The sequence below is a fragment of the Onthophagus taurus genome, chromosome 6 (assembly GCF_036711975.1).
Source record: "Onthophagus taurus isolate NC chromosome 6, IU_Otau_3.0, whole genome shotgun sequence".
Taxonomy (NCBI): domain Eukaryota; kingdom Metazoa; phylum Arthropoda; class Insecta; order Coleoptera; family Scarabaeidae; genus Onthophagus; species Onthophagus taurus.
The window spans coordinates 15,524,962-15,537,163 of record NC_091971.1 but is presented as its reverse complement, the minus strand read 5'-3'; the positions used below and the strand labels follow the sequence as shown (position 1 = coordinate 15,537,163).

The following is a 12,202-nucleotide window of genomic DNA, read 5'->3' as shown; positions in this document are numbered from 1 at the left end:
GTTTTCTGATTTCTCCTTCCCATCTAATTTCCTGCAAGGCTGTGATGTCCATTCGAAACAAGTCTAACTTTTCGGAATGGAATGGATAAAGAACAATGAATAAAGAATGGTTTAAGCAAATTAAAAAAAAATAAAACTCCTGATTTTGACATATCACATGGACTTTGAGAGAAACGAGAAAAATTGTTTTCTATTTCTTTATTATGATAATTTATATATAAAAATCGATCCTAAAAGTCAATAATCAATGATTTTTAACAATAAATTGATGCTTAATTAATGATGAATTCGGAAAATAAGGAAGTTTAAATTTCCAGATTTTAACATAAACTAAGCTCAAAACGCAAAGAAAAATACTTATTTCAGTTTTTCCTTCTCATTTTATTTAATATTTTCATTAACAAACATTACCTATTAAAATAAATACATCTGAAAATAAATAAGTAGATATCTAAAGAAAAATAAAAAAATATCCTTAAATTAACCTAATAAATAATGTCCTAATTAAGATACAATAATATCGTATTAACATTTCTTAAAATTTCAAAACTTCATATAAAAACGTTTTTAAAAGGCCTCTTCGTTTCTCCAAATACCCTTTTTTCATCTCAAAAACACTTCTTGGTCTTAGAACTTTAAAATCTACTACATAACCTAATCATGGTCCGTCAAAATTGTCAAAAATTCCTAATACTTTCCCAAAGTGAGGTTATGTTTCCGATTTCGCATCGTCGTCGGACATGCAATATAATTGTCGTTCTTCGCTGGCTCTTCTCTCGTTTTCTTTAACGGCTAACATAGCGGTATCGATTTTTTGATGGAAATCTCCACGAATTTCTTGGATTGGTTTCAAAAGAATGATGGGAACGTGATCATCTCTACGCTAAAAATTGTAACGAAAAAAAAAATTGAATTATGTCGGTAAATTAGGTGTTTTTAATAAAAATTATAAAAACAAGTGAATATTAAAAAAACGAGCCTTACGATTCTTGAATTTAATTGTGATATTTTTTGAAGAAAAACGAATTATTTTTAATAGTGATTACCTGGAAAAGACATTCTCCTTCGAAATCCAACAATTTGTGTTTTCTGGCCCTGAGGAGCATCCCGACCAATTTATCAGAGATAATCGTGTACATCTGTAAGTATAAACAAATAGACGTTATTATTTTAATTTATTTTTGACAACACTTATTTATTTATTCATTTTTTATTAACGCACCGTAAATAAATCCCCAAAACTAATAACTTTCCTTGGATCATTATCTTTTTCGCCCGGTTTGAATAGTGGTTCACCATAATGATCGATCAATTCGCAAAGTTCAAGCATTTCCTTACAAACTTGCGCGGTAGCTTTAAATCCTCTCGTTTCCGATAAAGATCCTTTTAAAGGGCGTCCGTACTCGTCCTTGGAAAACTGCGGCTTATTCATTCCATGAACGGTCTCGTTTGAAAATGGATTGACCGATTGTTTATCTTTGTGGTCTTTGGCTTGAGCGTCGAATAAAGCTATTTTTGAGCTCAAAGGCGTCGTCTGAGGGTCATCCATGGATCGAATTGAAACAAAGAAAATTTATTGTTAGTTTTAAACCTGACAACAAGCTTCTCGTACTGAGTCGTGCTATATTTAGATTTTTTTTTCCAGAGATGCTCGCCCGAGAACATTTTGAGTGGTTGCCAAACTTTTGAACGTCACAAATTTTTGCGTGTATGTGTGTGTGTTTAAATTGGCGACTGCTGATTTTTCCACTGTTTGCTTTTAACATTTTTTAATGACCGGTTGGTTAGGAATTTTTGGACAAAAATCATTAGTCGCGATACAAAAATACCAACAATTGACGCAAATCGTTGTTTATCATATTATTATTAAAACGTGTGAAATCATAGAGCTTAAAAAAAAAAGCAAAAATGATTTAAACGCGTTTTCGTGGTATTAAACTGTTTTATCTTGTTATAGAGGATTTAAGGCGGTGTTGAAACCTTAAAAGTTATACAATTTTAGTTGACCCAATTGAAGGACTTTTATTTTTCAATCATTGTAAAACATAGCAATGATAAATGCCTTTCTCAAAATATAAGTCTCTTATTAGTTTATTGTAAACAGCTTTGTGTGCATCTTCGAAAGAAACTTTGATATATATCGGCAAAACAAGTATATGTCCTGTACATATATATAAGACATGTTGTGACATATAAGAGCAGAAAATGCTACTACAAAAATAATCTCCAGAACAGTGGGGATGAAGACGCTAATCATTAACAAGATATACCATAAAGAAATTGAACATATCAGAGAGATATGGGATATCCAAGACATTGTGACTCAAGACTACCATGGATAGTATAAGATGGACTACCAAGAGTAAATACATTCCTTGGAAGACCTCCTATATGATGGTATGAAAGCTGGAGTTTAACAGGTTGACTAGCACATGTACCGTTTCTGATAAACATAAGTTGGTTTATGAAAGCCACTGTTTTGTTTTAAGTATTGTCCTTGAGGACATGAGGTATATTTAGATAGCACGCTTTTATGGTGCTAGAAATCTGTTTTTAGGTGCTTTTTATTAATGAATATGAAAATCATTTTTTACTTTGTTGTTATACATTTTGTATAGTCTTGTATATTTACAGTAGAAAGTGGCACAATGCCTAGCAACAACAGACACGGTCACTCAAAGAGGTGGAGACGTAACTAGCAATAATCGAATATAATAATGGTAAATCATTTATTGATGACGCAGACCAAATGACCTCATACAACACTATAGTATAGGAAGGTACCGTTTGTTGGACACACAATGTACTACAAAACTTCATAAACGTGAAAAGAAAAAAGACTACGTTGTACTCAATGTTATAAAGGTGTTGCAACCAAATACGAAATAAACGTAGCTTAACAATATTCACCTCGAGTTTGGACCAAATGCACAATCTGCCAAAAATGCATATACAATGTAATATATAATAAAAGAATTGAAGATATCAGAGAGATTTGGGATATCCAGGACATTGTGACTCAAGATTACCATGGATAGTCAAAGATGGACTACCAAGAGCAAATACATCCCTGGAAGACCTCCTCGATGGTATGAAAGCTGGAGCTTAACTTCCCAACATAGGCTATGAGTAATTAAGAAACAAGGCAGATGTCTTGAAGTAAGAAGGAGATACAAGATTGTCAAAAAAATCACGTGGACATCGCACTATCACATCATGATAGTGAGTGATATTCGCATCTATTTGACCAAAATATGTCGATTGAACATAACTTGTTATCCAGCTGTGTTACCTGCAGTGTGTGCCAAAAGAGCAAACCTGGATATTCTATTGAGAACATTTCAAGGTAAATGCAACAATATAGAGATTTTTATAACTTAATTATAATTAATTTTGGAACAGCGGTCAAGATAATTATACATTTATGCGGAGCAACCTCAACCTAACTTAATCCAATTAGCAAAGTAATGAGTAATGAGGGAAACTATATTCTGTTTCAAAAGAAACAATCTTTTCTTAATGCTAGTATTCCGTAACCAAAATTAAATTCAAAAGATCAATTTCCAAGAACTTGAAAATATGGATTCAAAGAAACTATTTTAGTTCTTAAATGATTAAACGGTGATTCAGGTACTGAGGTCAGCATTCCTATTTCTTTTTTAGGTGCTGTCTACGATTCGGAGGTTAGCAACTTTTGAGACCACGGATCTGAATAGTTCGTTGCTGGTGCTGCCAAACCACTCCCGAAGGTTCTTCAGCCAGGAGTTAAACCTTCTTCTTATGGAGCTCTTTCCCAGAATTTTTCCCTGCATAATTATTTGCAAAAGTTGGTACTTTTCCCTTCGTATGACATGGTCCATATAAAATAACTTCCTTTGTTTGATCGTCAGTACTATCTCTCAATCCTTCTGGAAGCGTCTCATCACCTCCACTTGGTCACTTTCTCTATTCACGAAACCTTTAGCATTTGTCCATGCCACCAGTCTTCTCACATCAATCCTTGTCGAACCTCTCTTTGAATTTCTATTTCATCAAATGTTAAATACGTGTATTTCTGCCTTTTGCCCATAATATACATAGTTTAGAGATTATTATTTATGTCTCTGAGATCAATTTCTTTTCTTTAACAAAGTTTCTTTGCGTAGGTGGTGTTTAACTTTATCAAAATCCTCATTGTAGTCTACAAAACACACTAACTTCAGCTTCTATTAGCAGACTACAAAAACTAAAAAAACCTTTATGTTGAAACATTTATGAGTGGATGATTTCGGCAGTAACGGTTTACTAAACGATTCCGATTTTGTTATTGAAGAAGATAACTTTGTCAATTGTCACAAAATCAGTAGGAAGAATGCTTATACCACTTATTTTTGCAGTATTTGAATTTTTGGAGGGCGCTTGTCCTAACAAATAGATAAAATAAGATTTGGAGTGTAATCGTTATGCCAAACTAAAGTGAATTAGTTTTAACATTACTGTTAAAGAATATTTAGTGTCATGAGTTTTCATTGCTTGCCAAGTCTATTCTAAGCTTGTATTGGTTGTCTGATCTAGATTTACATTTTTCAAGAACTTCCAACTTCATTGAAAAGATTTCTATATGCAAAAGGTTACATTGTACAATGTTATAAAATTTATCAAAAAACCAACCACCACTAAACCATTCAAAACTAAATACCAATGTGTCTCTTTCGACCATTTTTACTAATTAATAAAAGTAAATTCTTGAATGCGGTACTATAAAATCTACCAGAAAGCAATATCCTTACAAAATGTTTGTAGCAGAGAAGAATTTTAACACTGCATCATAACATTCGATGGGCATCATAACATAGGTACCATACATACTTGTCTATTATCATAAACAAGTCAATAGTGTAATAAGATAAGTGAGCAAAGAGGGAAAAAGACTTACATGTTCTAAAGAAGCATGGCTATACAGTTTTGGGTTGGGTTGGATTAGGTTGATTGAGGTTGGGTTGGGAGAAGGCATGAGTCCACTTATTGAACAGCTCCAGTCATGCTGCGACATTTCATAGAAATTAAGGTGGTGGTGTCTGTTTTGGCATATTTTTACTACATCTTCATTGCTTTCTAAATATCCAGATCCTAAACTCTTTGGATTCAATATTATAAGATTTTCCAGAAAAAAGTTTATAACAAATAAGGATTTGAAAAATGAAGCCACCTTTTATAGGCACAAGTAATGTAACCACATAAAATAGAAAGATGAGTCAATAGTGTAACAAATAATTAAAGAGTGAAAAATACTTGCATGTCCAAAAAAATTTATGTATATCTTGAATTGGGTTGGGGTGGCTTGATTTAGCTTGGGAGGAGTGAATACAAGGCAGGAGTCGAGTTATTGAGCAGCTTCAGTCATGTTATGGCATTTCATGGAAATCAAGGAGATGGTTCTCTTCTAGAATTTCACCAGTATCATTGCTTATTATTGGCAAAAAGAAACTGAAAGAAATAACACTTACGCTTACGCTGGCAAACTATTATGAACTTCTTAAACATCTGTTCCTACACCGCCATGATTTCCGTCGACCTCGAAATACCTTACAATACGGTTTGGGTTTAGAGCAGAGTGACAATCACGTAAACTTAACTTGTAGTAAGTACTCTACCTTCTTCTTGTTTTGAATAATACACTTGCATATGGGCCAAACGATGAATTAGCATTAGGTAATTGTATACAGCTACTTCATAGGTATCAAAATGTGTTCCAAATTATAATGTCTAACTATAAAACAATCTTACTAAAAATTCACTAAAACGTAAATTGAATTCATTTGAAAAATTATCTATTTACTGTACCTCAAGCTTGGTGTAGTATACTTGAGAGAGATGAAAATCAATCGTCATGAAAGATGTGTCCATCACAATAAAGTGTAAGCGAAATAAAGTTTAGAAGTTGAGCAGAAACTAAATCGGAAAGCAGGCTACTGCAAGACTTTGAACAATAGTTTGTAGAAGAGCTGGAAGACGAAATAGACGAAGCAATGAAACGATGAGTTCTGAATCACACGAAAAATTGATAAATTTTTAATTGTCTACAATTGATTAATGAAAATATTTTAAGACTAAGCTATTGGATTTATGTTACAACATAAAAGACAAACCATGTTGAAAACATTTAAGAATATGTTTAAAAATGTTATTGAATTTTTGCTTCAGTTTATGCAATTAAAACATCACCATAAATATAGAATTCACCTCTTTGTATATGCAAGAAAGTTGAAGTAAAATGAAAAGTGTAATAAAACAGAAATATGTTTTTTTTTTAGAAAGGTAGAATTTTTTTGCAAAACATCATAAATACATCATCTCAAAAAAGAAGTCATTGATCGTCACTTTAAAAACGTTTATCTTACATGTTTCGGAGCGGCATGGCCCCATAAATCGCGTAGTTTGTTTTTTCTCAGCTCGGGTTTTGAATGAACGTGCCTTTTGCCAAACGGCTGCGACGATTGAGGAATCCTGGCAATTCAGGATCATCCTTGTTCTCGCCACACACGTGAAAGCACCGCTGGCACTAAAGCAGGAATTTTAATAAGCCACTCTCCAGATCCGATCGATCGAAACATTTTTTTTTTACTTTACCATCTTCCAAAAATAACCGCCCTCCCTGTAGGTATACACTTTACGACTGTAGGATATTTCTATCGCGTTATTTTCGTTAGATAATTATAGGAGCTAGGTATTTTCGGTATTGATATATGGCTTGCGTAATTTTCTAAGTGTGTATCCGGACTGAGTAGTTTTAAACTTTTCGGAACTTGAATAAATATACACATTTAGATCTGAATTGACGCAAAAGTTAACAGCGGCCAATAACAACAATAATAACTTTGCATTTTTCAAACAAAAAAAAAATACATTACGCAAGGATACATCGCAGGAACTTGAAAGCTTGGCATACAATCATTTTGATTTTTTTCAGAAAAATTAGCTTTTGTTCCAAAAACATTAAATATTATTTACGATAAACGAACCGGTTAAAATTAACTGCACTTGAACTGAAGCTAATTCTTAAATTAGAAAATTATTTTCATAATAGATTTTTAACAGGTGTTTGAAAACTATGATAAAATTACGATATGTTGCGATTACCTGCTGCATTGAATGAGATTTGATGAGATAGAAACCAGTAAGTAAGAAAGAAAAGGGAAAAACCACATCACTGATTTTACCGTACCTAAATAACTTTAGCAAGATTTGCAAGAAAATCTTGTTTTATGTTTAGGATTTCTCCTGTTATTCATTGGATGATGATTGCCCCCCATCTCTTCCTGCTGTTTGCATATTTTGGCTATTCGGTCTTCTCCCATTCTGTTCACATTTTGTCTCTATTGATGCTGCTTTTGGCCCACCTGTCAATATCCTTGTAGAAAGTCCTAGAACAATATGAAGGACTTCATCTACCGTTCTTAGTTTCTACTTCATTCTCTATATTTCTACTCTGGTCTCTGTAGGTCAGCACTGACCGAATTATTCCTTGTATATTTTGACTTTACTCTCTACTTGCCAGTATTTGTTTCTCCAAGCTGCTCGTCTGAGACACCCTGCGATCTTTAATTCTTTTGTCGCACTTGAAATTTCGAAGGGTTTGTCTTCCATTTTCAGCCTACATCTTCGAAGCTTCCTAAACGTCACAAATGTTTTGGCTTTTTCTATAGAAATCCTCACATTGTGTTTTTTGATGTTTCGCAAAATTTATGGGGGAGCCATTGCAAATCATCTTCGTTCTTTGCTATAAATAGTACATCGTCTGCATAGCAGATTATGTTATATTTATCACATCGTTCCCATTTTGTACCCGTCCAGAGGTTTAACCTCTTCTAGTATCTTTTCCATAATTAGATTGAAGAGGAAGGGGCTCCTGGCAATTCGGTTTCTTCAGAGGCATCGTTATGTACTTTAATCTTTGATTTGTTGTCCGTGTTTATTTTCTCAAATAGCAGTATCATATAGTAAGGTACTTTTTGGACTTTAGTATGTTTTTGAGTTCGACTCTATAAAAAGTTTTTTTTTTAGGTTTTGGATGGGTTGTTAGTTTTAGATTTTTCTATGATCTGTCGTAGTATGAGTTAGAGCTTTTGGTGGAGTTGATAGCTTCAGCATAAGGTTATGTCTCTATAGTTTTCTGACTTCTTCTTGTCTTCCTTTTTGAACTTTAGGATTATAATATGGTAGATTATAATATCTACCACTCTTATGGTATCATACATGTGGACAATACTTTCTTAAAGAGTTTTTCTATTTGTCTCGTACAGTTTAGCCTCCGTATCATCAGGGTTTTCATATCTTCTCTCTGAATATAGTATCCTGATATATTTGGCACCATGATATATTTTTGCTCTTGCGTCTGTATAGATGTCTACATCTCTTCATATAGTCTGCAAATTATTCTTTCCATGCTCTTAATATGAACATATTCAGCCACATCTCTTTTTTGATTTTGAATTATATTCCCAACTTTCTTCTGCACCTCATACAAATCCGATTCCATGTTTTTTATGAACATTTACCAGTGTTTTTCTTAAATTTTGATGAGTTTTATTTGATTATTGTCGTAGATGAACAATCTTATTTTTGCTGAGGTTATGCAAATACTCTCAAGCTATTGTGTAAAAATGTACGGGTAAAATAACCATCAGACTATTTAGGTCTAAAAGAAACATAACATTCTTAACTACGGATTACGATTTAACAAAGGAATTAATATAGAAGAATACAACTGTTATTGAAAGTTTGAGAAAAATAGGCCATTCTTTTTCAAGTCGAACACGAGAAGTGGTAGACTTCACTTCTCACAAAGTACCTAAATATTTAGCAAATCCTAATTTATCTAAAATTGAACTAGTTTCATTTTTGCATATAAGGGCTCACACTATAGCATCGTGAGTACAAATCCAATATAATATTTTGTTAGATATCAAGACAAATATAAAATTTAGGCATAAAGTTGGGGTATCAATGCCGACACCTATTCGCCCTACTATACATCCTGATATACAAATTTATTCTCCTTCAGATACATTGGAGAATATTTTAGTGACGGGACCATTATCACATGGTGATAGTGATGATGACAGCGGTGATTGTTGTGTTAGGCAACAAAATACTTAACATTCAATTTTAATTAAACATTTTACAAAGACTTGGACTAAGATTTGAAAAGATCCTCCTTGTATTCTTCAATATAACATAACTAGAAAATTGAAGAATCTTCATTTTATGCAAAAGATTCTTTCAAAAAGAATATAATAATTTAGGATTGGTTTTAAAAAGCTGTTGCTCGGTATAAAGGTCCCAAGATAGCTGTGACAGAAAACAACATTACATTAAAAAAGGATAGACATTATTCTTGCACGTAAGAAAATTGGCAAAAAACTGTAGTAGATAATAAAAAAAAGAAGAAATATAGTCATAAATGACAGAAAAAGCACGGCTTGAAAGGAAGCAATTCATTGTGGCAATTGTTCAATTATGAAATAGAAAAATAGAACAAGAATATCGATTAAATGCTTCTTGAATGTTCAAAAGGGATAACTCATAATATTACAACGAGGGAAGTACCAAAATAATATTGATGGAATGAGAAAATTTTGATGAAAATGACTCCTTCACTTTTGCACTAGTTTTGTGTATTAACTTTGTATATTTCTTAAAGTAAAACTAGAACTAACACTAGCACTATCACTAGAACTAACACCAGCACTATCACTAGAACGTCAAATACTTTATCAAAAGACTTTTAACTCAAAAGTTTCTAGTTCTGGGTCCAGTGTTAGTTCTAGTGAGAGTGCTGGTGTTGATGCTAGTTTTAGTTTAATTAACACCGGCCATGAAAGCCTTTGTACTTATTTGTATATTTCTCCTATTTCATTAATTATAAATTTATTAAATCTAACTAATTTTGGTGTCTAATATCTACCACCAAAATAGACTTGTTTAGACATTTTTGCAAAATAATGTTTATCAGTGTTTTATTGAGTTTATTCCATAATTTTGCCACACACTGTATAGACATGTATCGTAACAGCAGTTACGGTGTAAAACATTTGCTTATTTCAACACATTATATTATGTCACCTTTTTTCTATGTTGCTACAGTTTATTTAAATTGAAATTATATTGAAACAGGTAAGTGTTGATTAGTAACACTTACCGGACTTAAATTAATGATGTAAACATCAATATACCGCACAGTATGAAATAAAATTATGGAAGTAATTCCATAAATTCGATCGACATTTTAAGCTTAGGCAATTTTTTCAAGATAAATTAAGTACCAATTTAGCATTTTAATCATTTTCGCATTTTATATTTTATCAAGAATTTGTCTTATTAAACATAAATTTAACAAAATAATTTTTGTCCTTAATTCCTTTAAAAATTACTTTTTTTTCTCTATTTCAATTCTGTCTAAACTGATTATGAATGAAATAAAAAAACCTTATTCAAGTTTATTTTAACTAAAAACTACTATAAATTAAAATTATGACTCACCAAATAAACTCTGGGTCTCTCAACGCAAGACATTTTCTTGATGCAACTTCTTCACTCAATCACAAAAAAAAATGAATAAAAACAAGAAAAAGTAACCGATAACTTGAAATTTTCGAACAAAAGTAGCGTGTTACTAGAAAGTTTCGATGAGAGTTTTTCCTCTTCTTCTCGTCGAAGCGAAAACTTTCCAGCGACTATTAAACCGATACCGACGGCGTCGCGTTTTTAAATAGTTTACTGACCGACGACACGGACGCTTAGTGACGCCGTCGCGACGGCCGAAATGACGTCACCTGAAACCGCGATTCTGGCATTATTCAGCGTTCAGAAATCTCAAAGGCATCCGGCCCAAGGGAATTCCAAACGGGCGTCGCGACGCTTCAATCCATATAAAGCAAGAACAGAATCACAGAAAATATTTTAAAGGGGTATTTTGTAACAGCATCGATAGATGGCGGTGTTTTTGAACTTTTTTTTTCACGGGGTATAAAATTGTGTTTATGAATGAATGAAAATTCTTGCGTAGAGGATGTTCTAGGAATTTTGCGATTGGAGTAATTTTTTTAGAAAATGAAAATAAACAGATTTAATATCCGCTGGCAGATGTTTTCTTAGAGGTTGTGTATTTTTGGATTATTTTTGGATATTATGGTGGAACTTTCAAGGATATCCTTAGAATGTGTTTCGTAGGTAATAACTTTTTTTGTAATCGTAAAAAACAAGGTTACCGGAAACACTTTTATGAAAACCTTTTTTGAAGAAATTTAAAAAAAAAGCAAATTTTTGAGTCTTCCAACTTGTTTTATTATAAAGTATAAAGTTTTCGGAACAGAAAGTTATTTGGAAATCAAAAGAGAATTTTTTATTATTATCTATACAGTATATAATACTAGTTGAAAACTCTAAGCCACCAAAACTTTTTTGTCTTTCCTTTTTACACGATTATATACAGAATTAATAAAAAGTCTGGAACACCTGAAATATCTTCAAAACGACAAATTTATTAAGATTTCCTCTAAGATACTCAATAAAGGTGTTCTTTCAGATTATCAAACAAAAAATTGGCATTGCCATTTAAAAAAATGTTGCCCCCTTTGACTCCAAAAATGTACGCCACTGTAAAAAAAATTTAGACATAGGAAAAAACCTCAAATTTATTATAGTCTTGGACACCTGAAAGGATTCTTTCAAAAAGAACTAGGTTTTGAAGATATTTCAGGTGTTCCAGACTTTTTATTTACCTGTATATTTAGGTATTTTGACATTAGTTTCACATTATTTAGACATTTATTGTTATTATTATTATTGCTGCCGGGCTGAGGATTTAGACATTTAGTTTGCTTTCTGCACATTTCAACGGTGAAAGTTAAAAAGTGGTTAGTAGCAGAAAACCTTTCAACTGTCATACTCTGTAACATCAAAAAGAGAGTATGACCAGTGTAGCCAAGAACTTAAAAATGGCCGAAGATGACTACAACATCAACATTGATGCAGCTTTTGGATACTATTTTATTGATTTTGTTTCTGTTTTTACTGCACTTTCTAACTTTGTTGTTTGCAAAAAATGTGGGGTCAAAAATTAAAGTATTTAAAAACAGCTCAACGTGGTTTGGGTTTCAAAGTGTCCGTTATATGTGTTATATATAACCTTGCCCTTTGATAGACAATCATGCCTATTACA

At 32.4% G+C, this 12,202-nt stretch overlaps 1 protein-coding gene across 1 annotated transcript; it reads right to left on the bottom strand.

Annotated features, from left to right (window-relative positions):
- Positions 1 to 357: 357 nt before the first annotated feature.
- On the bottom strand, positions 358 to 10,725 carry LOC111415912 (actin-binding Rho-activating protein-like). The gene is made up of 4 exons (XM_023047801.2): positions 10,522 to 10,725; positions 1,223 to 1,534; positions 1,047 to 1,139; positions 358 to 883 (listed from the first exon to the last, which is right to left on the bottom strand). Exons 1-4 carry the CDS (start codon positions 10,552 to 10,554, stop codon positions 710 to 712), a joined length of 612 nt encoding a protein of 203 aa, XP_022903569.1. The 5' UTR covers positions 10,555 to 10,725; the 3' UTR covers positions 358 to 709.
- Positions 10,726 to 12,202: the final 1,477 nt, after the last annotated feature.